This window comes from Aquila chrysaetos, chromosome 2 (assembly GCF_900496995.4).
Source record: "Aquila chrysaetos chrysaetos chromosome 2, bAquChr1.4, whole genome shotgun sequence".
In the NCBI taxonomy this organism is placed as follows: domain Eukaryota; kingdom Metazoa; phylum Chordata; class Aves; order Accipitriformes; family Accipitridae; genus Aquila; species Aquila chrysaetos.
The window spans coordinates 41601236-41627605 of record NC_044005.1 but is presented as its reverse complement, the minus strand read 5'-3'; the positions used below and the strand labels follow the sequence as shown (position 1 = coordinate 41627605).

Sequence of the window (26370 nt, the reverse complement as noted above, 5' to 3'; positions counted from 1 at the left end):
AACACCGAGATCTCAGGGATACTAAAGTAATAGAGGAAATAAGCAGAATGAAACAGGAATTCAGAAAAATTTAAATAGAGAGAAAATGCTGAAGCTTAGCAGTCCTGGTAGAGCTAAAATAAAATGGTAGACCTCCAGGAAGAAGTTGAGCAAACCCTATTTTTCAAGATTACTCCGCAAGATTACCGTGATTACTGATTGCTAACTGTTGATTTAAAAGCAGTTGTTTGGGGTGTTCTTTGGGAGGAAGTAGGAAGCAGACAAGCAAGGTGGAAGGCAGCTGAAAAAAACCACAGCAAACATACATTAAGTCCCACAAAAGAGCAGCTAAATTATCAAGAACGTCTGAAAAGGGGTGTAATATAGTAACAAAGTGTAACTGATCTGAAAAGAGTTTTTTGATAAATGCTAAATCTTTGTCCTATGACAAATTATATGAGAAAAGATAATAAAAATTAAGCAGTATTACATTAGAAACATCTATCTGAGAAGTTGTTTCAGAATACTACATTAAATATCAAAGAAAACAGTGACGTACAGTGACAGAAGCTTTTTCAGCTAAACCCATCCTTAAGGTGGTAAGAAAAAAACCTCAACGGTAAACGTGGGCAGCAGTTAGGAAAACAGAGAGCTGATAGCAAAGAATAATTTACCAATTATGGAACCGTACAGTTGCTATAGTAAGGTTTAAAACGGTGTATATGAAAAAAAAAATGATCAGAAGACCATAAAAAGAGTTTTAAGTACGTCAGGAGCAAAAATGTCAATTGCCTAGATTATGAGCAGGTAGAATTATAAATACTGACAGGAAAAAAAACCAAAAACCAGTGAATGTTCATGTGCCGTCCTTGGAAGGAAGCAGGATGAGACACTGATCTCCCCCGTACGTCTAGTTTTTCCCCCGACCGTTCTTGTCCGAAGGAACGGTACGTGCTTCCCGCCGAATGACGAAAAGGCCTTAAGGCCTAATGCGGACCGCACGTTTCAGCTGACGTTTTGGCCCGTTTTGTCCCAGCCTCGGCATTTCCAGGCTCCCCCGCAGCTCGGGGGGCAGCGGGCACGCTCGGAACCGCAGGGCAGGGCACGGCGGGGGGCGGACGGGAAGCTGCAGGCGGGTCCCGCGGCCCCGCCGCATAAAACCGCCTAAAGGAGGGGAGTGCCCGGCTTCCTCCCCCCCCCGCTGGCATCGGTCCTCCGAGCCAACCACAGACGAGCGGCAGGGGCGGCCCGGCCCGGCCCGGCAAGCCGAGGAGGTGGGCCGCGACGCGGAAGTGCCGAAGCCGGCGGCCCTACAGGGCGGCGGAGCAAGGCGGGACCGCCCGGGGCGGGCGCAGGATGCTGAAGCTGGCGGTGGGGCTGCTGATAGCGGCCGCCGTGGCGCTGCTGCTGGACTCTTACGCTCCTTCGGGGACCCCGCCGCCGGCGGGCCAGCGCCGCCGCCGGCGGGCCCCTCAGCCCGCCCCCGGGGCGGAGGCCGCCAACCTGCTGTGGGTAGTGCAGGTGAGTGGGGCCGGGGGAGGGGGGCGTGGCCGACCAACTTCCCGGCGCGAGAGGCGGCGGTTGGCGCCGCGCTGAGGTGCGGCCCCCCCCCGGCCTCCACCCCCGCTCCCGCCCGCCCCGCTTTTCGGGGCTCCGTCGCGGGCGGAGGTCGCTGTGCGGAGCCCGGCGAGCGGGGCACAGGGCTGCCGCCGCCGGGGGGCGAGCGAGGGGCTCCCAGCTGCGGTGCCGCCGCGCTCGGTGAGCGGCTGTGGCACCTTCTCCCGCTAACCGCCCCCCCCCCCCCGCCTTCCCGCCTTTGCTGTCCCGGGGGCCCGCAGTCAAGCCTAAGTTACAGGTGTTTGGCCAGTTCGCTAGGCTACCCAAAAGATAAGATGTCCGTGGTAGAAGTGGGTAATTAAAACTCACCTAATTATTACGCTATCCTATATATTGCATCAGTACCCAATACGGTATTATCCCAGTGAGAAATGCAGGCTCTGCCTGTCCTTTTCCCCTTCTAAAACTTAGAAAAGTTCGGTGGCTGAGAAAATAGTTACGCAGGTTTTTAGCAATAGAAGGTACTGGGCCAGTATAAGAGTGATGTATGTTAGGTTAAATGTACACGGCTTTGTTTCCGGGTTGAACAGAAAATCCAAAATAACCTGGTATAGTCTTGGAAGTAAACTGTCACGCCTGGGTGCTCCTCTGGCCTCTTTTCTGACTCTTCCCCCCAGAGCATTCCTGAAGCACTTAGTGTATAACTAACCACAAGCTGTTTACGTATTTGCAGGTAATCGACGGCTGAGATGTCACAGGGATTGCTGTGCAATTCCTTCTAACAAATAGTCTTTTACTATTTTGCTTTTACACTCAAACTCAAGGACACTTTGCCTAAACATATTAGCTGCAGGCAGTGGTGTTAGGGCATAAGCCGGCATACTATTAGTCCTTTTGTTCCCTCCAATTGCTATGTATTTTCAAAGTCAGTTTTTCCAGTAATTTTTTCTTAAGCGACTCAAGGCTTATCTTTACCGTAGAACAGATTTCAAGATGAGAGATACGTTTGAATTAATAAAGCCTCTATCTTGAGTTGCTGTCTTGAAGAGAGTCAACTACAGCAGCATATAGCAGCTGCAGAGGTATGCTGACAAGCAGCATGTGCAGCGCCGTACTTCTCTTGCCATGTTCTCTCTGGTTGTGTTACTTCAAGTGGAGTTCTTCCAAGGATAGGTCATGGCACAGCTAATTTGAGACTTGGCTTTACTTTCAAGTGGTTATGTTCTCTTTCAGACGTGCCCTTTAACAGCTGCTTTATCATTGACCTAACTTGGAAATTAAGCAAGCACGAACTCCAGCGTTGTGCCTGATGATGTTGTGGGAAGCAGGCTTCAGGCTCCCTGGTGACTCCATAGGTCTAGCCTAGGTCACTGGATAGGTCTCAGGATGATAGGTTCCACCCCCAGCAGTTCCTGCCTTGTTTTTCTTCCCATCCACAGGACTGTCTCTTCTTAAACTGAACTAAGTAGCAGTCTTTTTACTATAAACTTGTATTAATGGCTCTTTCACCTTTCTTAGAGCAGCACTTCCTTTCTTGCCCTGTGCCTAATAGGCACTCTAGTTCATAATTTGACAAGCTTACAGTTGATTTTTCTCCTGTTTCTGTCAGCTGGATGCATTCTGCTGTTGCAGTAGGCCTTGTTAGTCTCCTTTGTTAATGCCTGCCTTTCCTGAGCCACATGTTCTCTAGATAAGGAAGGTGAGTGGTAATTTCTCCTCACCCCTAAGTCTCTTGCAACCCATTTTGATGAAAGTTACTGCTGGTGATGCAATGAGAGACGCTAAATTTTCACATCAGTCAGAGGGAGGGGAAAGAGAGAAGAAATGCAGCAAGCGGGCCTTTACCTACATTTTGGGAAATTAAATATGAGCATTGTAAGCTTTTCCCCTTGCCCTTTGAATTCCTTTATTGGGACATCTTTTGAAGTTAATTAAAAAAAAAAAAAAAAAAAGGGGAGAAGTGCCACTCCCAAGATCTTCATATTTCATGGCTTTTAGTGATGACAGAAACTTAGTCCCAGCTCTCAGAAGTCCCGGGACACTGTAACTCTTAGAACTTACAAGAAAACCCTTTTGTAAATCTTAAACTCGTATCATAGTAGCAGGAAAAAGCAGGAAGATGTGTGTAGAAAATCAGGCTTCCCAACCACTGTCTGCTAAAAGGTTGGAAATTTACATTCTCTGTAGTTATCGGTAGAACAGGAGTAAGGTTTCTTGTAAGACTTTTTGCTCAAGAACCTGGACACAGCAACAATAGAATTTTTTATTTTCTCTGTTTGATTGCTGAGATAGGTGAATTGCAAATCCACAGGCTGAGGAGAAGCAAAATAGGATGTATCCTTGTCAATGATTAAATTAGGTTTGATGTATCAAGGTAGTTTTACTGTGCTTTTTGATTCACACTAGGTTGAATGTATCAATAAAAATGAAGTTAAGGTTATATCTAAAAGTATTTACCTTTTTTAGCGTCCAATTCTGATCAAGGCAGAAGTTCCATATAAGCAGATGCAGAATTTTCCTAAGCAGAATTAGAAAATTGTATTCAGGCAATGTTTTCTACATATTCAGATGACTGAATAAGTAGAAGCTAAGGCATTTTGTCTCCAAGGTATTTTACCTGGATTTTTCAAACAGGAAAAAGCTTTACAAGAGCCAGGTTTATTAAATTGAATGTAAATGCTAATGTTTTTCTTTCTCAGTTAGTGATATTGTCAGATGGCCATGAGCATGTCCTTGCTGTTTTTTGAGCATCAAATACCATTTGTCTAAACTGAGGAGGATAATGTATTAATTGATTGACTGAAGTGGAATTGGGTTGAGATAAAGACAGTTTGATAGGACAGAAAAGGAAGGGAAAATAATAATAATAATAATAATAGAATATACAAAACAAGTGATGTACAGTTGCTCGCTGACCGATGCCCAGCCAACACCTGAGCTGTGGTGTCCCCTGGCCAACTCCCCCCAGTTTATATACTGGGCATGATGTCATATGGCATGGAATACCCCTTTGGGTCAGCTGACCTGGCTGTGTCCCCTCCCAGTTTCTTGTGCACTCCCAGCCTCTGCTAGCAGGGCAGTGTGAAAAGCTGAAAAGTCCTTGACTTATTATAAACACTGCTTAGCAGCAACTAAAACATCAGTGTGCTATCAACATTATTCTCATCCTAAATCCAAAACACAGCACTATACCAGCTACTAAGAAGAAAATTAACTTTCTTCCAGCCAGAACCAGGACACTTGAAAAGCAACAATATTTAAAAAAAAAAAAAAAAAAAAAAAAATTCTTGCTTTTATTTTTCTTGCTATCCCACCCTGTACGGTGGGCTTTGACTGTTTGGTTCAGAAATGAACAACTTTTATATCCTTTACAATTATGTACAAGTGGTATCATCGTTTCTTAGGCAGTCTTTGCCTTCATGAAGGCACATGGAATGGGATCTAAACACACTCATTAGCTCCATTAAAACGCATGGGCAGAATGTTAGAAATCCTCCCACTCAGCTACTGGAAATGTCACATGAGGTACAAACTTAGTATGCTTCAAGTCCCAGGTAACTTTAAACTATTTTTGCTTTGCAGAACTACTTGATTTTCTCTCTTGCAGCAAGATCACTGTGTTGCACCAGAAGCTCACAGAATTTGAAAGTCAACAAGCCACTTAGAGACATCAAAACTTACTGTAGATAGCTAAGTATTTCCCCATGTTATTGTATGCCCTTAGATTTAAGGAAATTTTCTTGATGTAAACGTGATTTTAGGGGTTAGAGATGCAATATCATGTGCTTGTCCTGCTTTTATTCTCCCCTAGTCGTCCACTTCTGTTTCTCCCTGTATCCCTTATACTGATATGAATCACTGTGACTGCTCTTATGCTGCATTCTTACGTACTTGGCTTTGCAGAACAACCTGGGCAGCAATTATCTGCTGCTTGGGACAGTGTTTCATTTTTCTCTTTTTGCAGGTGTCAGATATTCATATCAGTAGATTTCGGGATCCCAGACGAGCTCCTGACTTAGAAAAATTCTGTTCTGAAACAATTGATGTAATTCAGCCAGCACTTGTTCTAGCAACAGGTAAGCAAGTCAAAAGTGTGAATTTCCTGTTGAATGTGCTCTCAAAGGAAGAGGAAATAAGTAAAATTCTAGGATCTCAAGAGATACCTTAAGGTGTCTTAAGCAATGGAAATGGAATTGCAGCTGAAGATAGACTGCTAGAAGCAGAAGAGCATAATTTGTCAACTCAAGAGAATTAGTTTTTGTTCAATGTCTTGAGTCTGATAGTGAGTTTAGTGTCTGTTATATGTAACAAAGACATCATTATGCAATATAGCTATTGTTTTCCCAATATTTGTTGCTACGCCTTAGTCCTTGCTAGCAGCTACCTTCCTTCTTGTCCTCCTCAAGAATGATGCAGAATTCTTTGTATTTGAAATTACAGAAGTGAGCAATGTCTGTGATTAGTCAGTAAGAGCCACTTCTTCTCTCAGAACAATACCTGCTCATGTGTATGAAATTTACCTGTGAACTAATGTAAGATTTCATTTCTGGTTTCCATTTGAACATATCATACCAAGACAGGTGAAATAAGCCTTGCCTGATTTCATAGCTTGTGATTGCTATTGAAAGGGATTAAGTTTTGGCAAGCAAATCAAAAAGACTTTGAGCCATTACTATGTGCAAGGCTTTAGAATCTTAATGCTAGACCTGGACTTTTGTTTCTACAGAGAGTTACTTACCTGCTGCTTGCTTTTTAAGTTAAGGGTTCAGAAATAGTTAGCATTCATCTTTTAACTAGCAATGCAGGGAGGCATTACTATATGAACAGAAATCAGAATGCTTCAAACTTTAATTGGAGCTTGAGGGGATACAGCAGGTGTGAAGTTAAACAAAGCTTCTATGACTGCAGTCTGCAGGTATAGTGAATAAGTAACAATTTTCTTTACTTTGGCATGGCGTTAGTAAAAGTGCTGCAGTGACGTGGTTGATAGATGTTTGAACAGGCTGCTGCATCTGCATTAGAAGGCATTTACCCTTAGAGTTACCTCTTGGACCAGATGACAGGAATGTCCAGATTGCACACGGGAGGCCTGCAGCCACTTACACTAGGAAGCTTGGATTGCCTGCTTGCCTAGTTACAGTATTCGTGTAAGCTGTGTAGGCCTCTAGTTATATCTCACCTTTGTACGCTTTCAGGTGACCTGACAGATGCTAAGACAAGAGATAAACTGGGATCTGAGCAGGTAGAAGCAGAATGGAAAACTTACCAGTCAATCCTGAAGAGATCAAGGGTCATGGAAAAAACCAAGTGGATAGACGTCAAAGGGAATCACGGTAAGAAGGAAATGAAACATCTTTCTTTCCTGTGATTACAGAGCTGATTTAGGCAAGTTAGAATATAGAGTATAGAGGTAAAGTGTTAGTACTTGCTAAAATGTTAGTAGTTGTTATGAGTCAGTAGAAGGGCTTGCCATTGAGGTGTCTGCTCTACTGAGGGCATGGTTTGTTTACAGGCACTTACTGGAGTTTTAGTACCAGGGAAGTAAGAGTCATCATTTATTGCTTTTGCCTGGCAAGTGGTAGAACATAGCTTCAGATGTTAGTTTCCGGGTCATTAGTTTATATACCCCATCTTTTAATGGAAGGGCAAAATGTAACCTTACCTTGCTGAAGAAATGGTTTCAATTTACTTTTCATAGACCTCGGCCTACAGGTTTAAGTTAAAAAGTATCACACATTCAGCAATTAAAGGAAATTTGGTTTCTTTTGAATAGAAAGAACTCATGGAAGTTTGTGCACATCATAGTTGTCCCTACATTCTAAGCATTCAAACACAAGCTAACAACCTTGTAGGCTATATAAGCCAGCTGTTACAGGAAGGGCAAAACTAGAAAGCCTAGCATTGGAGAAAAAAAAGTGCATGCTTTGTCATGTACAGCCCATATATGACAATTTACTCCTGTTTCCCTATCACGATTCTGTTACCAGCCTTAATGGAGAGGTGGACCCTCACTGCAGTACAAACCTCCCCAAGTTGCTGTCTGTTTTACACATGCTATTCTCTGATGCTATTGCTACTTTATTTTCCTTGGATGAGTTGGGTCTTACTTAGAGAGAATGCACCCAATCTGAAAAGCTTCTGAAAAGCTTTATGGCCAAAGTGGAGACACATGGTTAGCTTTTAGCCACTAAATGACAATTTACATTCCCACAACAACTTTATCTTTGAATTGAAACTTAAATGAGAAAACTGTTCCCGCTTTTAGGTCAACTGCATCAAGCATATAACATCTTCTCTGCACAGTTGGACAGCCTGCTTGTCAATTATGCATTTTAAAAAAAAAAATAGCTCTTCAGTGCCTGCTGAGACTGCTTTATCTCAACATTAGCAAATAAAATACAGAGGTCAATGATCAATTTGATCTGAAAGTTTCTTCATTTCCTTTTTCTCTCCCTCACAGATTCATTCAACATTCCACACCTGGATAGTGTTCAGAATTATTACAGGTACTTTTATTTACCATACAGATGCCGTTATATTCAAGGTCAAATGCACTAAATGATATTCTGTTTTCAGTTATCACATATATGCTTTTTCACTGACTTTCCTATAGTCCAGGATCATATTTGCTATTCCCTCAGTCTTTTCCATTGCCAGTTAGTAGAGCAGAATGGAGAATTCTTTGCGCAGACTTCTTGTTTCTTATCCCTCTGTGTTTTGTAATTGAATATATTGTAAATCTGGCTGTGTCTAGGAAATGTTCTGTGCATTATGTGTTCCGTTTCCTTAAGACAGTTGCGTGATATATTTCTGTAAAACCAGCGTTCCCAAAGAATGCTTTTCCTCCTTAAAATAGATGAAAAAAAGAAAAAGAAAGCAAGATAAAACTTCACCTTTTTTTTTATGTTCTTTCTGTGTGCCCAAAAGGGCTTTTCATGTCATATGGCTCTAAATTTTCTCTGAGCCATTTCTTCACATCTAAGTCATTCTAGAAAACTGAAAGCAGAGGAGCAAGAAGGCAGGCGATGATGATGGGTGGACAAATGTTCTTGAGGAACCCACTTGAGATTTAAATGTGAAGATAGGTGAGGAAACTTTCCCTTCTGCAGCTGGCTCTTTAGCTTGTACATTGCAAAGGTAGCCTCGGTTGTAACTCATGTTTAACTTCTCGGTTTCTCCTGCCCTTCACATCTGAACACAAAATTGTCTCATAATTTTGGTGGTGCTTTCAGCTTTGACTCTTTGGAACTGGAGGAGGACTTGGAAATCTAAATTCTGCTTTAATTCAGGCTCTTAAGCCATCCACTTTGCAATAAGAACACAGATTAAACATCTGATAGTTCAGTTTGCTTCAGTTCCCTGTGGCCCAGCAGGAGCAGATATGTTTTCCCATAAATTATGTGGGATAGGATCCTACAGCAGCTGCATTTGCTGGAGAACATTGAATTCACATGTGGATTTACCATGAAGGGATGAATGTGTGGTGCTAACAAGGCTTTTGGATGCACTAGTGCAGTGCACATCACTATATCTTTTGCCACAGTTGTGGCTACATAACAGTCTAGTATCAGTCTTCCATTCTACTTTGAGGCTGCTATCAGAAGCCCTAGTGAGACACATGGGAAGATGTAGCACCAGTGAATTTGCCAGATCATCCCTGAGTTGTTGTTTAGCCTGGACAAGCTTACTGTTTGGAAAGACGTATGGATCACCTGCCTGTAGTCCACACTGAAGATGCACTGATAGCAAAAGGGATTGGAAAGGATTGGGGTGAAATTCCAAAGCAATTTAGCCAACCTAAGAATTTCTGAGTGAAATTCTGAGTCAGGTGAAAAAGTCTTTGCTTATTAATTAGCAGTTTCTTGCTAAACAAATGTGTTCCCGTAATGGTTTTTGCTTCATTATAGTCTGGCATCATAGCAAAATAAAGAAACTTTAGTGAGATTTATCATACTTTCTATATAAGACTGAAGAAAGGCACTAAGAGTCCTCAAAAGCTATTAAGCATCACTAAAGGCAGAACTGCCTTTACAGGACAATTTTATTAATCTGATGAATTAATAAAATATAAAGACTAAGAAAACTTTTAGTAAATGTGCCACACTCTAGGAAGAGAAAAAGGAGATAGCGGAGTGAAATGGAGTCTCGTGGAAGCCGTTTCTTCTCCCCCATCCCTGTGAAGTTTAACAGTCAAAAGGACAATGTCTTTTTTTTTTTTTTTTTTTTGTCTGAATGACAGTAAGGCACTGTCTGCTTGCCTTTATGTGATTCCTGAACAGATAATTCATTCTTTGCTGTACACCTTAGAGCACTGTAGTTTGCAGATATAAAAATAGAGGCTAGGGAAAACAGTTATTCAACACCACATTCTGGTGTTCATTATGTATTAAAATTCAAGAAGGCAGCAGTTGTATTGAAATACAATAATGTTTTTACATAAAAACGTGGGTTCCTATTTTATGTCCACAGCATGAGCAGAGGATGATTCAACTGTTACACATACTCTAAGTGGGACTAAAGGCAGAAATCTTAGGATTATGATACTGAGCTTCCAGTTTTCTTATTGAAGTTCATGAAGGTAATATTAACTTCAAAAAAATAAACACTATGAAAGGGTCTTTATGGCATCGGAAGTATTGATTTGTATCTGAAACTTGGTTTTAATACATTGGCTTTTATTCTGTTCAGGTCAACCTTTCTGGCAATTTTATTGTTTATTCTCATTGATGGAGGAGTAGTGATATGAACTGCTTTCTGGATGGCTGTGTTCAAACTATACATCATCTGAACTCAGGGATGTTTTAGCTTCCACATATCATGCAGGGAGTTTAAAAAAAAAAAGCAAAACCAAAACCACACACACACACACACAAAAACGCAACCCAAAACCTCAAAAGAAAACAAAAAAATCCCCCCCCAATTAAACCCAATAAATTTTAGTTAATCTCAGATTTACTCACAATCATTTAGTTACAGAATGTAATTCTTAATTGAGCAATTTAGTAGGTACCATTAGCTGGAATGTTATCTGTCTGCCGGTGGAGGATATGTGCAATTCCCATCTAGCATAAAGTATCAAAGCACTTCAATTTTAGGAGTTAGAAAAACTGAAAATATCTGTTGTCAATGGAAGGAGAGAAAGCAATGTATACATTCGTTATTACATGTATTTATCATGGCCAATAGTAGCATAAAACCACAGGGGGAAAAAAAAGGTGGAATTAGTTGACATGTCATAAGTCCTTCCCTGTTTACAGTTCTCTGACTATTTTAAGATTAAGATTCAAGAGCTCAGTTAACATCAGATAACGTGCAAAAGAGTAGCAACCCTTTTTGCTGTCTCTTTTTACTTTTTGAATGAAGAATTCTGATGACATTCCACATGTGACAGGAGAACTGGTAAGATTTGCTATGTCAAGAAACAAAAAAGAGTAAAAAGCAAGAAGAAATGTTGCTGCCTTTGCTATTTATAAGGTTTGGTGTAGTGTAGCATCTCTGTTTTGGATCTTTTGGAAAGTAACTGAAAAGGTTCAATATTTTTTGGGTTCAAAATCATATTCCATTAGCCAACAGCTGGTCATTCTACATCAGAGTAACTTAAGAGTTCTTTAACAAAATAGTGGAGACAAGGTTCGATGTCCCTGATATTTCTAGGTAAGCAAGGAAAAATCATTTTTGACAAATTCTTTCAGATACCAACAATAAACACAAGACAATAACTTTTTTTTCCTTTGCAGATCTCCTTTAATTAAGAGTGGTGTAAGACCCTGCTGTCCTGTCATCTTGCCTATTTGTTTTGTATCATTTATGCTGCTGGCCTATCCTTTATCCATAAAAAAAGTACCACGTTGCTCAGGGAAAGCATATTTATGCTAACATTTTTTTTTTTAAGTGTTTGTGTGCTAACCTGCTGCTTGTCTTAACACGACCCATGTAATGCATCTTCTTTGAAGTACAGGCTTTTCAATGCCATTGGTTTTTAAGAAGAGACTTTACTGCAGTAACAAGATGGAGCTAGATCTAATGCAAGGAATCTTGCATTTATACTCTGCAGATCATTTTTGTAATTGCTGCAAGCTTTCCTAACAGCAATATTTCCATTTTATTTTGGCAGGAAATACTCTGCCTGGCGTAAAGATGGCTCTTTCCATTACATCCACACCACCTCTTTTGGGAACTATTCATTCATCTGTGTGGATGCCACACTCAGCCCAGGCCCTAAGAGACCCTATAATTTCTTTGGGATTTTAAACACGGTATTTTTTAAGTCTTGGCATTCCGTTTTGCTGGCTGTTTTACTTCTATAGTGGTTTCTTTGGGGTTTTGTTTGTTTTTATAAAGAAGGATTGTCTGAAAGATTTGTGTTCATTTAAAAGAGTCTTTATGTTTTTAAGTTATTATGCATGTGGGACATCTATTTAGAAAAATGAATGTGTCACTTAACATATAGAGTATCTGTGTTTTCTCTCAAGAAATAATCCAGTACAAAAATGTCAAATTAGACATTTTAAGGACACTGTCAGTAGTTTCTTAGCGTTTAGCTAGGCCTGAGCGGTAATTTCCTTATACGCTGTAAAGTTTAAAAAAAAAAAAAAACCCATACTTTCCAATTTCACTCCTTTTTGCTTTATCTAACATTTTTTCATTTTTTCATGTAGCTTTTTTCCTTAATATTACAGATGAGAGAGTTGTACTTTCCAATGGAATACTGTGAAAGATAATGCTATAAAGAAATGTGTCATTTATGAAAGTGAGGTCTGATCTCTGAGACCATAAAAATTACATGGTACTCTTTTGAAAGAATAACATTAATCCCAATGTTTAAATCACATATCAGTTTAGATAACATTTTGCTTCCCTTTGATTTTTCTCTGCAGTTTGTTGATGTGCTATTGTTCTTGAGATACTCTTCTGAAGTGTTGGCAGAGAGTTAGTGTTCTGGTAAACAGAAGCCATATTTTGCCTATGATAACGGCCTCAATGAAAAGTAAAATGTTCTCCCTCTAATCTTGTCTGAAGGAGGCTTGACATTTAATTAAGTGTTTGTAAAGTGCTTGGTGATACTTAGATGAAAGGTGATGTAGGAGTGCCAAGTACTGTTCTCATTGTTTACTGTAATCCATAGTGGGTACAGTAGATATGCAGACAAACTCTCAAAGAGCTAAGAAATGCAGTTAAGTCTAGAGCTCCTGTCCTTGGCTGCAGTAGGTCAAGCATTTGCTTGCTAATTACCCAGCAGCAGGAGTCCAGGCAGCATCATTTGCAGATTTTTGCACAAAACTTAAAGGTAGATACCTGTAACTTTTAAGACTTAAACCTTTGCCAGAAATTTGAAGAATATATTGGATTTGTATCAGTGATTTGATTGCATAGCTTAGGTAAAAATATTCTTAAACCCCAAATTCATAAAGGCAAAAGAAATATACTTTCACTTAATAAGTCCGTTACATCAACCCAGAATGGTATACTGCATCCATTTTCTTTTTTAATATACCTTTATTTCTGTTTCCTTTATTCATGCCCTTCAGCATTTCTTTTCAGGTAGGAGGGAAAAGAATATGTTGGTGGTTCTCTGGGTTACCCTAAAAGATGATCTGCAAAATGGTGAAAGAGTGGATTTGTGTTCTTTTCTTGTTTTAGTTTTCTTGCCTCCTCTGTTAGACTTTGAGATTTTATTGGTATTGGGAGTCTCTCTGGACATTAAGTGGTTGATTTAATATTGGAAGTCAAACAAGTAAAGGAGAGAAATTTTACCTGCTGTTTAAAGTGTTACTTTTGCTTAACTTCAACAGCAATGGCTGAGTAATATTTTCAAGGCCCAGCATCATAGTTCATCTAGTTAAATGCCTGAAGCATATGGTGCACAGTTTCTATGGTCTGTCATGCCTATAAAAGGTCATCTAGCAACTCAAAAGATAGTAGGGATGATAATTGTAAGGTAAAGGTGCTTGTAAAATCAACTCAAGTATGTCATCTTTGACTATATAAGTAAGCAGTAGAAAGGATAGAAATATCGTTTACCAAAATCTTTCTTTATATTGCACTTTTCTTGTGTTTGGTTGCAAGGAAGGTGTCGAGTGTCTTGTTTTCACTTTCTTTTTCCAACATGGGATTTTAGGGATATGTCTAGTAGTATGGTTTGTTCACGCACAGGTCCCTGAAGCAACTTAGAGTATTCTCTGTTAAAAACAAACAAACAAACAAAAAAAAAAACCACCACAAAACAAAAAAAAACCAAAAAAACCCCAAAACAAAACAAAAGAAAAAACCCCAACAACATTAATTGTATTCTTCATTAGTTTCTTTCTGCTTTCCTTTCGCTATTCTTTCCAAATAGCCTGAATGTTAAAGAGGTTTGTTTGGTTGTCTTTCAAACACCTGCCTGTTTCAGAATCAAATGAAAGAGCTATCTTTGATGGCAACAGAAAGTCTGCACAGCAATCATACTATCTGGTTTGGCCATTTTCCCACCTCAACAATCATCTCCCCAGCCCCAGGAATACGAACATTAATGAGGTACAGTCTGTCTTTTTTTCCTGTATGTTTTCAGTCTAAGTAAATTTCTTGCCTCTCTTTACATATTTGTCTGTCGCTTCTCAGGGTTTCTGCAGTGGTATTTCCTTCCCACCCAAATAATCAGAACTCTTATGATCTTTTATTAGTTCTGCCACAGCCTATTTATGTGGACATCTCCATACAATGGGTGGGCTGATGCCAGCCTTGCACAGTCAACACCGTGGTGGCACTCTGGAACTCGAACTGGGGGACTGGATGGATAATAGGAAGTAAGTAAACCCTACGTGAGCAAATTATTATATGGAGCCTACCTGGTTATACTGTGATTCCCTTTTACGCTGTTTGGAGCATTTGAATGAAACATTAAATCTGCCTGACTGGTTATTACTATTAATGCCTTTGAAAAATGTTTCTGTGTGTAAGTCTGGGATTTTTTTCACCTATACCAATAGTGTGCTAATAAATTAAGTAAAGTAATTTTTTGATTCATTCTTGATATTTAGAAATTAAAAAGAGTACATCTAAATGTTTATTTAGTACGTGTTTAGTATTCAAAGTAGACAAATAAATTATAAAATTCAGCATCACTACTTCAGAATACCTATGCTCTGCACCAGCTGTGAGAATTTTAGAGACAAAAATAGTCTACCTGAGAAATGTTACCCTAGCAGCGTATCAAAAAGTGTCTGACGCTACGTGGAATGTATAGTAGTATATTAGCTTTTACTGTGCAGTAATCCTAAGAAAGGTACTTGTATGCATACAGGAAAAGAGCACACTGGGGTCTTTGTCTGTAACTAGAGTACCTACCCAGACACTGTAATAATGTACATTATATTTGAATTCTTTAACATAATGTTCATCTATTTGATTCATGTGCAAAATTCAATGGATCTTGACATTTGGAATTTTGAGTGGTGCTTCAGTGACTTGTAATAAAATGAACCTGACCAGAGGTAACCAGCCGTACAGTTAATACAGCAGGGTTGGTTAATATAGGATCAACTACAGAAGAGAATAAATGGGAAATAAATCAAATGAATTCTGTTTAGGAACTTGGGAAGCATGGGAATTGGCTGTGCATGCAGTAGTTTGTATCAACAAAATTTTTTTCCTTTCATTGTAGGTACCGGATCCTTGTGTTTGATCATGACCTCCTTAGCTTTGCAGATCTAAACTTTGAAGAATGGCCTGTAGTTCTTATCACCAATCCCAAATCCTTCCTTTACAGCAGTTCTGCTCATGAACCACTGGTCAAAATTCTTTATTCCACTCATATCAGGTACCCTGTAACCTCTTGATTTCACAGTATTTAACTATATTTTAATAGTTGGGGTCTTTCTTCGTTATAATGTACATCTACATTTATATGTATATACACAAAACCTTTTTTTAAATCCGCGTCCACTGTTCTCAGAATTCACTTTTCTCTGGAAGATTGTTCCTGAGAGCTCACTTTGTACCATATCTGTCATAAAAGGAGATAATATAGTAATAATTCATGTTTGTTTTATTTATGCAGTTATTTCCTCTAAAGTAAATTGAACTTTTTTATGTAACCAAAGATGGTAGAGTTAGATTAACACATAATCTGTGTTATTAATGTCATGTGTTCACATTGCCTCTGCTGATTTCAGGTTTTTTTTCTGTGTATTTTTCTAAGTGTTTTCTCTATTGGCTTTGGACTCCTTAGCCTCTTGAGTTTTCAGTTTTACATCCCATATATATTAAAACATCTTAAGCCTCTGCCAATTTTCATATTTGTTTTAAATCTCTCCATCTTCCCATTTTTACCTTTTCTATTTATTTTTTTCATTTGTATTTCAAATTTCTATGCCCTTTCCAACATCTTATATTTGCTGTTAGACCAATATGCATGAAATATATGGGTATATTGCATACATACAATTACAACTAAAAGAAGTTCATCATACTTTTCAGTTAGGAAGCAGTGTCCTATTAAGTCTACCTACTTTCCAGTTTCCTATTAGGACCTTATCTGAACATTCTTCTGATTATATTAAATATATCAACTGGTAGAATCATTCACCATAACTATATGAGACTCCTTCTTTTGACTGAAACATGCTCTGGAATGCCTTTTGTATTACCAGAAATGAAAGAAATTGTATGTGCGATATATTGAGTCTATATTAGTATCACTGTTTCTCTGAGTATAAGCACTGCCAAGTGATACTACTTTTGTTGGTGTCTCAGATCTGTAATATCAGTCTGCATTCCACTCCATTTCTCATAAATTCAGTTACAAAGACTGAGAGGTTATATTCTGACTAGCAAAAAGTTAAAAAAACCCAAAAACCTACCAAACAAAAAAACCCACTACAAACCACACCCAACAACAAAGAACTTTAGAGAGAGAGACTGGCAATTTTTAATGAAGACATCTACAAGTATTTGTGTCCGTATGTGTGCGGGAGGATGCATCCCACTTGTGTTAGCAAACATTTTGACAGCAAGAGTTCGGAGATTATTTCTGCCAGGACCTGAGGATCTCTGCCACTTTTTCATCTGTCCCACGGCCCTGTTTTCTATCCTATTCTTTTGCACAATACCATACAGAACTTCTCCTTTTAACTGTAGGAAAGGGCTACCATGTTACCATTAACCTACAGATATTTCAGTGTTTTAATTTCTAACTCTTGAACTCTTAAGTACAAGGTAGCATAATCTTTAGGGACTTCTCTTCAGGAAGTAATGACAAATCTGCAAGTCCTGTAACAAATCTGTTTATTTTGCTGTTTATTCACTCCTTAGAATTCTGGCCTTCTCTCCTTCTGTCATTATCTCTGTCAAAGTCTATATAGACAGAGTTCACTTGGGGAATGCGCACCAGGTGTCTGGCCCTCTCTATGTACTGAAGTGGAGCCCGCAAAACTACAGTGAAGGGTTCCATCACATAGATGTGACTGTTCAGGTATGGTACCTGTTGGCATTCTTTGTATTCAATTTTTATGTTGTCATGTCTGCTCCATCACCTTTCTGCACCACATAACTAGGGATAAAATACGTGATAACAGACTTCCGTTCATATTTGTCTGATTACAAAAAACAAAGGATTTATTAAATGAAAAAACACTGACTGCTGAGCACAAAAACATTCATAAAGCATCCGGACAAAAGAAAGGATTCTTATTTTTCTTGAGAAATATAATAATACATGACAGAAGAGCAAGTAATTGGTCAAAAATAAGTTGTTTTGAGTAACAGGCAACAATTAACTTTTAAGGTTGTCTTGGAAAAAAATAATCGGGCTTGATCAAAGAAAATAGGAAGTAGCATCACGTTAGTTCAGAAGGCAAAGGAACTGGATCTGGAAGATTGGAATGCTGTCTTTGATTATCTGTTTGAAGTTCTTTTCATGATTTCTTACAGGCTGACAATGAATATGGTTTCTGTTTCCCAGAATATCAAATGTAACTGATATTAGATCACTGGGTGCAAAAAACGTTTTTCAGTGAATGCTTCTGTTCTTGGTACTATATTTTATTTTTGTACCTTCAAGAGGTCTTCGAAGAACTCGATCAGACTGTTCTAGCCTTCTGCACATTTGCACAATAGTAATAGGAAAGTCAGCTTTGTCCTGCTTGGTGGAACCTGGCCAGGCATTATTTCTCACAGGACAAGAGCAATACTGCTTTTTTTTCTAATGGTCTTTCTGTACTGCCAGTGTTCTACCTCCTAGCTTGTTACTGATTTCTGTGGTGCTTTACTTGGGAAAGGTGCATTTCTTAAGTGGTTTATTTTTTGGGTTTTTTGATAATGATGAAAACATATGCACAAAACTGAGTAATATTTGAAGAGGGTTACACAGGCCTGCATAGCAGTAGTTTGCTTGGAAATACATGCTTGTTATCAGATAACTGAATGGGATTTTTAAAAAATTAAGTTCCTTTCCCCTCTAGTCATAGATCACTATTACTTCTAGTAACTGAATAGTTTTGGGAAAGCAAGGAGGATGAAGCGTTAACTTGAGTTAGGTACCTAAAGAAAATATGAATTCTCAATTGCTGTACATCATTTCTGGGATTGTCCAAATATTGTCTCAGCTGTAATCACACTAAACATACTGAATCCTTTAGTATAAATAAACCATTTATTATGTACTGGAAGATAAGGTGTCAGTGTTACACATGCAGAAATATCAGTGTTGAATAAATGTAGCACTGTTATTGTTTATCAGTATCAGTTTCTAGCATATACACCAGAAAAGAAGCACAACAAAGCTTCAAAATATGGGCTATTATCTAGATTTGAGCTTTCAGAAAATGAGAGGCGGTGGTGGCCAATAAATAGTCACCATCTTCCACAATTTGCTGAATCTCTGACTGGATCTCCTTCTCATATAACGCTTTCAGATTATGATCTTACAATCATCAGTTTACTTGAAACTACAAAATTGACAGTAAGTAATCCTTTGTAGGTAGAAATATTTAATCCAGCAGTACGTCAGACGTGCATGCGTCAGTCGGATCTTTCCAGAAAAGCTGCAATGATAATTAGCAACTTTAACTAGGTATTTTGTGCAGTACTGATATCTAATTGCTCTCTTATTTTATATCAATCTAGGATGCTTCAGGAAGAATTAGCACGCGGAGTCATATATTTGCTATGGAAGAAAACCTCTCTCTTAGATTTGGCTTTTGGCCATCTGTTATTCTTCTCACTGACCACTATGTTCTAGTAAGTACTTTCAACAAAACAGCTGTCATTCCTTGTTGGTTTCCCCAGAGACTGCAGGAGGCATTTTCCTAATTCCTGGTAGACTTGAATACACTTTGCTTTTTCCAGATGTGACTCCATTGGAATTTCACAAATATTTCAAGTTTCCTTTCTCAAGTCACACGCTTCAAACGTGAATGTGCAGCAATGGTTCATGCAAACAGTTGATTTCCTGGATTTAGTCACAATTCTCCATTTTTGGGCATAGGTATACATGCAATTTGTGCTAGCAAGAAATTGAAAAGAAGCTACTGGAGATAGCAGGAAAAGGAAACATTAAATCAAAGAAAACTTCACTGTGATCTGTTGCAATATGTGTACTGGCAAGAATGCTGGAGAAAGTCTCACATCAGCTGCTGACCTTATAAGTAGCTCTACCAAAGAGGAAGGCAAAATTCCCATTGACTTCAGTAAGTTCTAGGTCCTGTCCAAAAGTCTTATAGCTCCAGTACATGCAAACAAGGCATGTCATAATAGTTTAGGTGCACTTATAGAACAACACAGGAAAGTCCACATGACTGTAGATAGTGTTGTAATTGGCTCAAAATTATTATATTAGTTAATCAGTAACTGATATTCTCCACAATGTCTTGAAATGCAGTTCTATTCAGTACAGCAGTCAGAAAATGTTTTACGTAAGAAGTATATTTACACTTTTTCAATTGATGTATTTTACAAACCCCATTTTTGAAAGATTCAGGTCTATCGCTTTCAGCCATCCAACTGAATTCCAGTCAGTAAGATGCAAGTCCAATAACTGAGAAACTCTTGTTTCTTTTTACTCTTTAGTTCAATGACACCATCAAGCTTTGAATATGTGTTTCCGTTAGAAATCTTTGTATCATTCCATCAATGTCCATAAGGCATACTCAAAGGCAGCTACTACTCCAGGGCTGGCTTAGAGTTAAGACTGTCTTTTCAGGCTCGTGTGCTCTTTGGATTGATGGTGCTCATTCAGATCGCCTTGCTTGTTGTTTTCAGATACCTCCAAAAGCCAGTGCTCAAAGGTATGAACCAATGTTTGTCTGTGGTTTTTAGAGGATCTAATTTTCCCTAAACATTTTTTTTACTATTTATCTGTATGCTAACAATATGCAAGTAATTGCACTGTTAATCACCATATGCATTTTGCATCTAGTGCTGTGAGGTTTGATTGGGTTCTTGGAAGCTGCTGGTTTGCTTGTAAGGGGACCCAGAAAACCTCCAATATATCAAATAAAGTAAATTAAAAACTTGATCAGGTGTCTTTGTTTAAACAAACATTCAACTAATTGAAGTCTAGGTTTCATTTTAATTTGCTCACTGAAAAATCTAATGCCTAGGGAAAGGAATGTTTTATTTTGTGTTAGTTCTGTATGTGTGCTTGTTTCACTACAGCTGGCACAGAATTCTCTGTCACCTGAGTAGAAAAACAGATTTCCTTCTACAAAACTAATTTTTGTTTATCTTTGCAAAGATCATGAACGGGCTTGGGTCTTTCTCAAAATAATATTAAGACCAGTTCTGTCATAACTTGATATTTTGTTTGTGATAAATCTGGCAAATGAAAATTAATACTGTTAAGCTTATGGTGTTTATCCTTTAAACAATTGTTTGAACCACACCTTACTAATGAGATTTTTCTGGAAGCCACCTCCCTTTCTATTAATGTTAGTGTATGTCCCTTCCTTTATACTCATAATCACGTAGCATCCTGAGGTAACTACAGCAACTGCTTACATAGAAGAATAGATTTTCAGTTGCCTTTATGGAACTCGGAATCTAAAAATGAAAAGAGCTAGCACTCTGTGATCAGCTAGGTCCCTGTAGACCTTGACAAATGTTTTACAAATCAGTGAACAAATTTGTTAGAGCTGTTAATTTCCAAAGGTCAAGCTTGCCCTCTGGGAGTTAAGGCTTTGTGAGAAGGGCAGCCATGTAATAGGTGAAACTCTAAAAGCTAACTTTTATAGGAAGGCTCTCTTGATCTCAGTCTCTGAATTGTCTGCTTCAGTTAGAGAATGAATACTGCTTTTTTTTTGCTAACATCACACACTTGTCAGAATGCTGCCATTTTAATGCCTAGCCTTCATTTTATCTGAGTTGCTATCCGATCTCACTAAGATTTAATCAAAGAAAATCCAGTTAATCTATTCCATGCTGACCTGCTGTTTTGGGTTTACACAGTTACTGTTTTGAATATCTTACTTCTCATTTAATATGAACTTTCTGCATGTTTTTCATTCTAGCTAACTTCATTTTCTGGGTATAGAATGGTGGTTCAGTTTTATTTACAGACAGTAAGTGTACTCATTTAGAATGGCAGCTGCTTCTGCTGATTTTAACATAGATTTTTATATTTATTGGTTACTTACTTTCAGTTAATCACAATAATAGTAGAAATGCATTCCCTTGTGTTTGTTCTGTAGACATACCAAATATTTTTATATTTCTTATTTAATGAGTAAATAATGTGCAGATTTGTTTCAGAAAGACCAATTTTTTTAATGTATATATAAATATATATGTGTGTGTATTGCAACCTGAATCAAGTGTATTTTTCTTAAATGTCATTTCTGTTTAGAAAAGCCAGGATTACTTACTCTGACCTCGTATTCCCTTCATGTCTTCAGTAAAACAAACACCTTCTATTACTCAATTCTAGTTCTGAATTTATACACCATTCTGGGTAAGTAACCTAGAGTACTAAAGGACATAAATTAGTATTTTTAAATTACACATCAGATCCTGATGAAAAATGAGACTTCTAACATCTTAGAGAATGGGGAAAATCTACTTAAGTTACATAATCTATGTGGAACTTGAAAAGTTAATGTCCAAAGAGACTAAAAGTTTCTTTGTAAGAGCCTAACTTAGAAGCCCTAGAATTAAACACTTAAATTACTCTAAAAGCAAAGTGAGTATTTTTAAATTTAATTTGGTTTTCACATATTCTTTGAGTAAGATCTGGTTGTACCTTGGTGTAAAATAAGTATATGGAATGTACATTTCACATGACATGTCACTAAGACATCTGGGCTGGGATGCTAACAATTTTAGCTTATTTCTCCTCTGATAATATGTTACTAAAATAGCTACTTTCTTGGCAGTCAGTGTAGTATGCATAACATAGTGGAGCCTGCCCAGTTCAACTTCTAAGCTGAGCCAAGCTGGAACTGTTTATGACCATGTCTTTCATATGTCTTACTGTAATTCTGGAAAAAGGCCAGCATTTGAAAGGATCTATCTTTTCCCTTCTCTTCTAAGGAAAATGTTATATGTGGCATTGAAAATTGTCACAGAGATGAAACCAACTTAAAAGTGTTTTCATTGCATGCCACAACTCATTGGTGTACCATGATATTTTCATGTCAGCAACGTTCATCAGATTGCTGTTTGTTGAAGATGAAAACATTAGGCTTATTGCTATAGAAAAGCAATAGAGAAGTCATTTTCCCCAGTTAACCACTGTGCCCAGGAGTACAAAGGGGCATGTGAAAAAGGGCCACGTCTATATTGTGTTTCCTGATGGTGCTGTATGTTTGGTTTCCTCTCTTTCAGGACCATGGTTTGTAGGTGAACTGATAGAAGGCCAGGTGGGGGCCTGTTTTTCCTTTGGGGTGTTCGTTGGCGGTTCCTTCTTACAGGGCGGTCTGACATTTGTGGTTGGGATTTTACAGGTACGTATTTATAAAAATTAAGGCTGATAAACAGCTTTCTTCTGGGATTTTTTCCTGATTTTTTTTTTTTTAATAGTTTTTTTAAAGAAAGGAGTCTTGGAAGGATAGAGAAGATTAGTGGCCATGCCTGACTACATACAACAGCTCTTTCTTACCTTTCTGCAAATTTAAAGGGCAGAAAGGAAGGAGGTTGTGCATTATTTTTTTCGAACTTCTCTTTTCCTCTATTTGATGTTGCTTTGGACTCCCTGGATGTCTGGATTAGAGGCCAACTCTACAGATTTACCACTTTTTTTTTTTTTTTTTTTTTTTTCAGAATATGGTTTAGTGGCCATGGTTGATGGTTGGACTCAATGATCTTGAAAGTCTTTTCCAACCTAAATGATTCTATGATTTTTGTTGTTGTTGTCCTCTGCTCATGCATGGGTTGCAGTGATTAAGCAAAAGGAACTGAATGGCCAGGACAACCCTTGCAGACTGAATAACCCTTCAGATCAGTAGGGGTCACTCTCCAAGTACATGAGTCGGTTTTTCCAGCAGCCTGACCTGCCTGCCCTCTGGTTTTCCCAGCTGCCCTTAGTCAGAAAGAGAGGGTGTAGTTCCTTGGCATTTAAGCCAGACGAAGCTAGTGTTGCCTCCTTCATGGTCCCTCCCTTATGCCAGTGCTACACTTGTCTGACACCACAGTGGGCTGGGTCAGAGGGCCAAACTGACATAAGGACCTTCTTTCTTTACTGTGCTAGTATTTTGCCACATCCAGCTCCCTGAACCAGTTCCAAGAAAGGTCAGATGCATGTCAGTGCCTCCCACTGGAAGGCAGTGGGCAGGAATGCTTTGCCTGGGACTGAGATGCAGGCAGCCGCAGCTCTATCAGCTGCAGAGTCTTGGAAGGGCATCCTGAGATTCCAGCTCTGGGAATTGTATTCAGCCCTTAGAATGGGACGGTTTTATGTGCTCTTATCTTTCTATGCCCTCCTGTACGTTACCCAGAACACTTGGCTTGCCCACCATCTTATTTTTCTCTGCTCTTCTTTTCAGATGTTGTTTTTCAACCTGCCATTAATGGCCTATCTGTGCTGGTGCCTGTTGCTGCGATGCCAGGGTCACAGCTTCCGCTCTCACATCCGTCACGTCCGATGCCTCGCGGCTGTGCTTGTTCACCTGGCAATGGCGCTCCTCCTGGCCTGGCAGGTCTATTCCTGCTACTTCCTGCAGCGAACCTATGGGACCTTGGCTTTCTTCCTCTCCCCAATGAGAATGTGGCTGGTGGTGCTGACCTCGGCCCTGATTTATAAAACCTGGACACTGAAACCATCTGAGCTCAGAACTTACATAGTAGAAATGAAAAACTGTCAGAGCTCCTGAAGTACAACATAAGTATTCAAAGTTCTTTGACTTAAAAGCTGTCAAGGCACAACCTATAGTTTTGTGATGCTGGAATTCCAGACAGCGCAGCCATTAGGTGGTAACATCTGAAGCTGCACCTGCATTGCTACAGAGCTGTATTAAATAGTAAATGTATAACGATATGTAATATATACTGTTATTGTATTACACATATACAATATACTGTATAATACATGTTAGATAATAGTTATACATTATACATTAATACAGTACACTGAATAATAATCTCTATAATCAGGGGGTTTGTGATACAGAAGATAGATCTGTCTGTATGGATCACAAATGGAAATGTTTGCTCATTACTACTGTGAAGGGAAAAATATTTTTAATTCATTAAATTCTTGATTTTTATAATGCTGGGAAAAGCGAGCACAGATCTTGATAATGAGCTCCATGATTTGTGCTTAACTTTGCTTTTTATTTCAAGATTTACATATATTTTTACAAGACTAACTACAAGACTAGACCAGGTGTCTTTATGAAGTAATGGTTATTGCAAAGGTGCTGCAGTAGCCTTCATGGTCAGAGTCCTATGCTTACGCACTTTTTCAGTTCCTAATGCTACACACCAGCAGTTTATAGGCTGTTAGGTGTGTATATATGTATTTGTGTTTATGTTTACCTGAGCCATGGCCTATCGCTCTTGTCCTGGGAGTGCTGGCTAATTAACATGCTCTCGTTCTCTCTCTGGGAGGAAGCTGTTGTGTTTTCCACTGCTGAGGTTGCCAATTTTCCCACACTTGACCAGTGAAAGGACAGTGAATGATCAGTGTTGCTGGGATTCCCAGCTGTAGTCAGAGTTCAGCTTTAAAGCCAAGAATGGAGACAACGTCCTCAGGATGGGAAAGCCTGAAGGAATCGTGTGGTCTGATGCCTATTATATCTGTAGCCAAGAGGGTCAGGGCTGTATTTCTGGGTCTCAGTTAAATGCACTGAGTGACCTAGGAAAACTCATTTGTTTTCAGTTTTTCTAAGTCTAAAAATTATAGAGCAGTTACATTTATGAAGAATGCAATGATCCAGAGCCAAGAGAGCTGAGTCGCCTTTGTCTGTAAAGTAAACCTTCACAAGACTGCTGAGAGTGGAACATTTAAAATACTTTAGGTAATTTTACAGAAACTTATTTATGGCGCCTTAGAAAAAACCAGCAGTGACTGTAGTAGAACATACAGGAAAAAAAATTAAATTGGAAGAAAATATTAACTACAACTAAGACTTTTTGTTATTTCTAAAATGCAACAGCCTTCCTATTCCTTAAATCCTGTTACTCAGTGACGGACTATATAATAGGAAAAAGAGTAACAGCTCTCACTTGTGTAAGTTAGTTAAATGCACTGTTAAGAGAATACAGAATGTCATTTGTTGTTACATAAGTTTGTTTTGCAAAGCTGTTAGAAAATCAGAGGCAGGGCACAAAATTTAATTGTGAGAAATGCTACTGAAAAATTAATTTAAAACCTGACATTTTGCAATTGAATTACTTTTATGTGATCAGGGAGCATAAGAAGTGGCAATAAAATACTTCATATCTATACCCTGTTCTGCTTAGACTTTTTTTTATTCTGGTGGTAGCAGTTGATTGCAATGTATTCAAATGTCTATGGACTTAAAATTATCTTACAGTCTGTCAAATACTTACTTTTTGGCTCCATGGGATGTGATTCATAGATGGATGGAATTCTGTTAAGAATCTCTCAATGCTCTTCTTAGTGGGGTGAGCAAAGATGTTTTATTTGTAGGTGTGTTATCCCTGGCTCTAAGGACCCAAATAAGAATCACATGCTCTGAAATGTGCTTGATGTGTGAATTTTATACGTATGTGGGAATGACGTAATAAATTTTGAGAGAAAGGGACTATCCTACTGCCCTGGTATCACAGTGAAGAGCACACTATAGAAACTTAGAACTCTACCCCGCACAGGAAGCAGCTCTTCCCTCATGCTCTACCGACACAGACAGCTATTGTGGCTTTTTGTTGCCGAACAGACAAGTAAAACCTACCTTGTCTCACGTTAATTCAGATTTTCTGCTTCTTAAACAATTTTCCAATATTCTAAAACCTTAGCAGGAAAGTATTAACTGCCCTACTTGACCTGTACACTTTAACACAGGAAGACTTTATTTACCGATACCTTATTAAAACTTTTTTAATTCTTTGTATTTCAGCAGACTGAAAGTTCTTGGAAGCACAGAGTAGGAGCTAGCCTCTAATTTAGCTGTCCTTATCATATAGGCAAGTGGTTGCCCAAGTTAACTATGAGTAACAAAAATCACAATACAGTATGTTTTCCCTTAGAATTCAAACAAAACAGAACACATCACCAGTCACTTAAATGAACCAGCGATAACTGGACAAACCTCTGACAACTGTGCAGATATTCTGATAAACCTGCAAGCCATCCTATAAAGAAAACAGCATTTGCTCCTCTGTTGGCCTGTGGTGCCCAGAAGGCACAGATCAACATAGTGGACTGAAGCGAGACATTCCAGTGATAACAGGTCCTGTGTTGCC

At 38.8% G+C, this 26370-nt stretch overlaps 2 protein-coding genes across 4 annotated transcripts in view; one reads left to right on the top strand and one right to left on the bottom strand.

Annotated features, from left to right (window-relative positions):
* The first annotated feature begins 1148 nt into the window (after positions 1 to 1148).
* On the top strand, positions 1149 to 25392 carry TMEM62 (transmembrane protein 62). 2 transcript variants are annotated; one of them, XM_030037600.2, is made up of 14 exons: positions 1149 to 1500; positions 5501 to 5612; positions 6732 to 6869; positions 7997 to 8042; positions 11651 to 11792; positions 13928 to 14052; positions 14199 to 14321; positions 15179 to 15334; positions 16828 to 16987; positions 18640 to 18753; positions 19715 to 19799; positions 21356 to 21460; positions 22333 to 22451; positions 23490 to 25392. In XM_030037600.2, the coding sequence occupies exons 1-14, from the start codon at positions 1336 to 1338 to the stop codon at positions 23814 to 23816; spliced, it is 1917 nt and encodes a 638-aa protein (XP_029893460.1). In that variant the 5' UTR covers positions 1149 to 1335; the 3' UTR covers positions 23817 to 25392. The 2 variants fall into 2 exon arrangements, with proteins under 2 accessions (XP_029893460.1, XP_029893471.1); XM_030037611.1 differs by lacking the exons at positions 1149 to 1500; positions 7997 to 8042.
* The window catches only part of PTGR2 (prostaglandin reductase 2), a 35751-nt gene continuing 22398 nt past the window's right edge, over positions 13018 to 26370 (bottom strand). For both annotated transcript variants that reach the window (XR_005934037.1, XM_041128893.1), the window contains one exon: positions 13018 to 13715. The gene's annotated coding sequence lies outside the window, so the exon portion shown is untranslated. The remainder of the gene's footprint in view (positions 13716 to 26370) is intronic.

Coding starts and splice junctions, on each gene's coding strand:
- TMEM62 (XM_030037600.2), top strand. CDS start 1,336: ATGCTGAAGCTGGCGGTGGGGCTGCTGATAGCGGCCGCCGTGGCGCTG. Junction 18,754..19,714: donor TCACTGACCACTATGTTCTA/GTAAGTACTTTC, acceptor CTGTCTTTTCAG/GCTCGTGTGCTCTTTGGATT. Junction 21,461..22,332: donor GAATTTATACACCATTCTGG/GTAAGTAACCTA, acceptor CCTCTCTTTCAG/GACCATGGTTTGTAGGTGAA.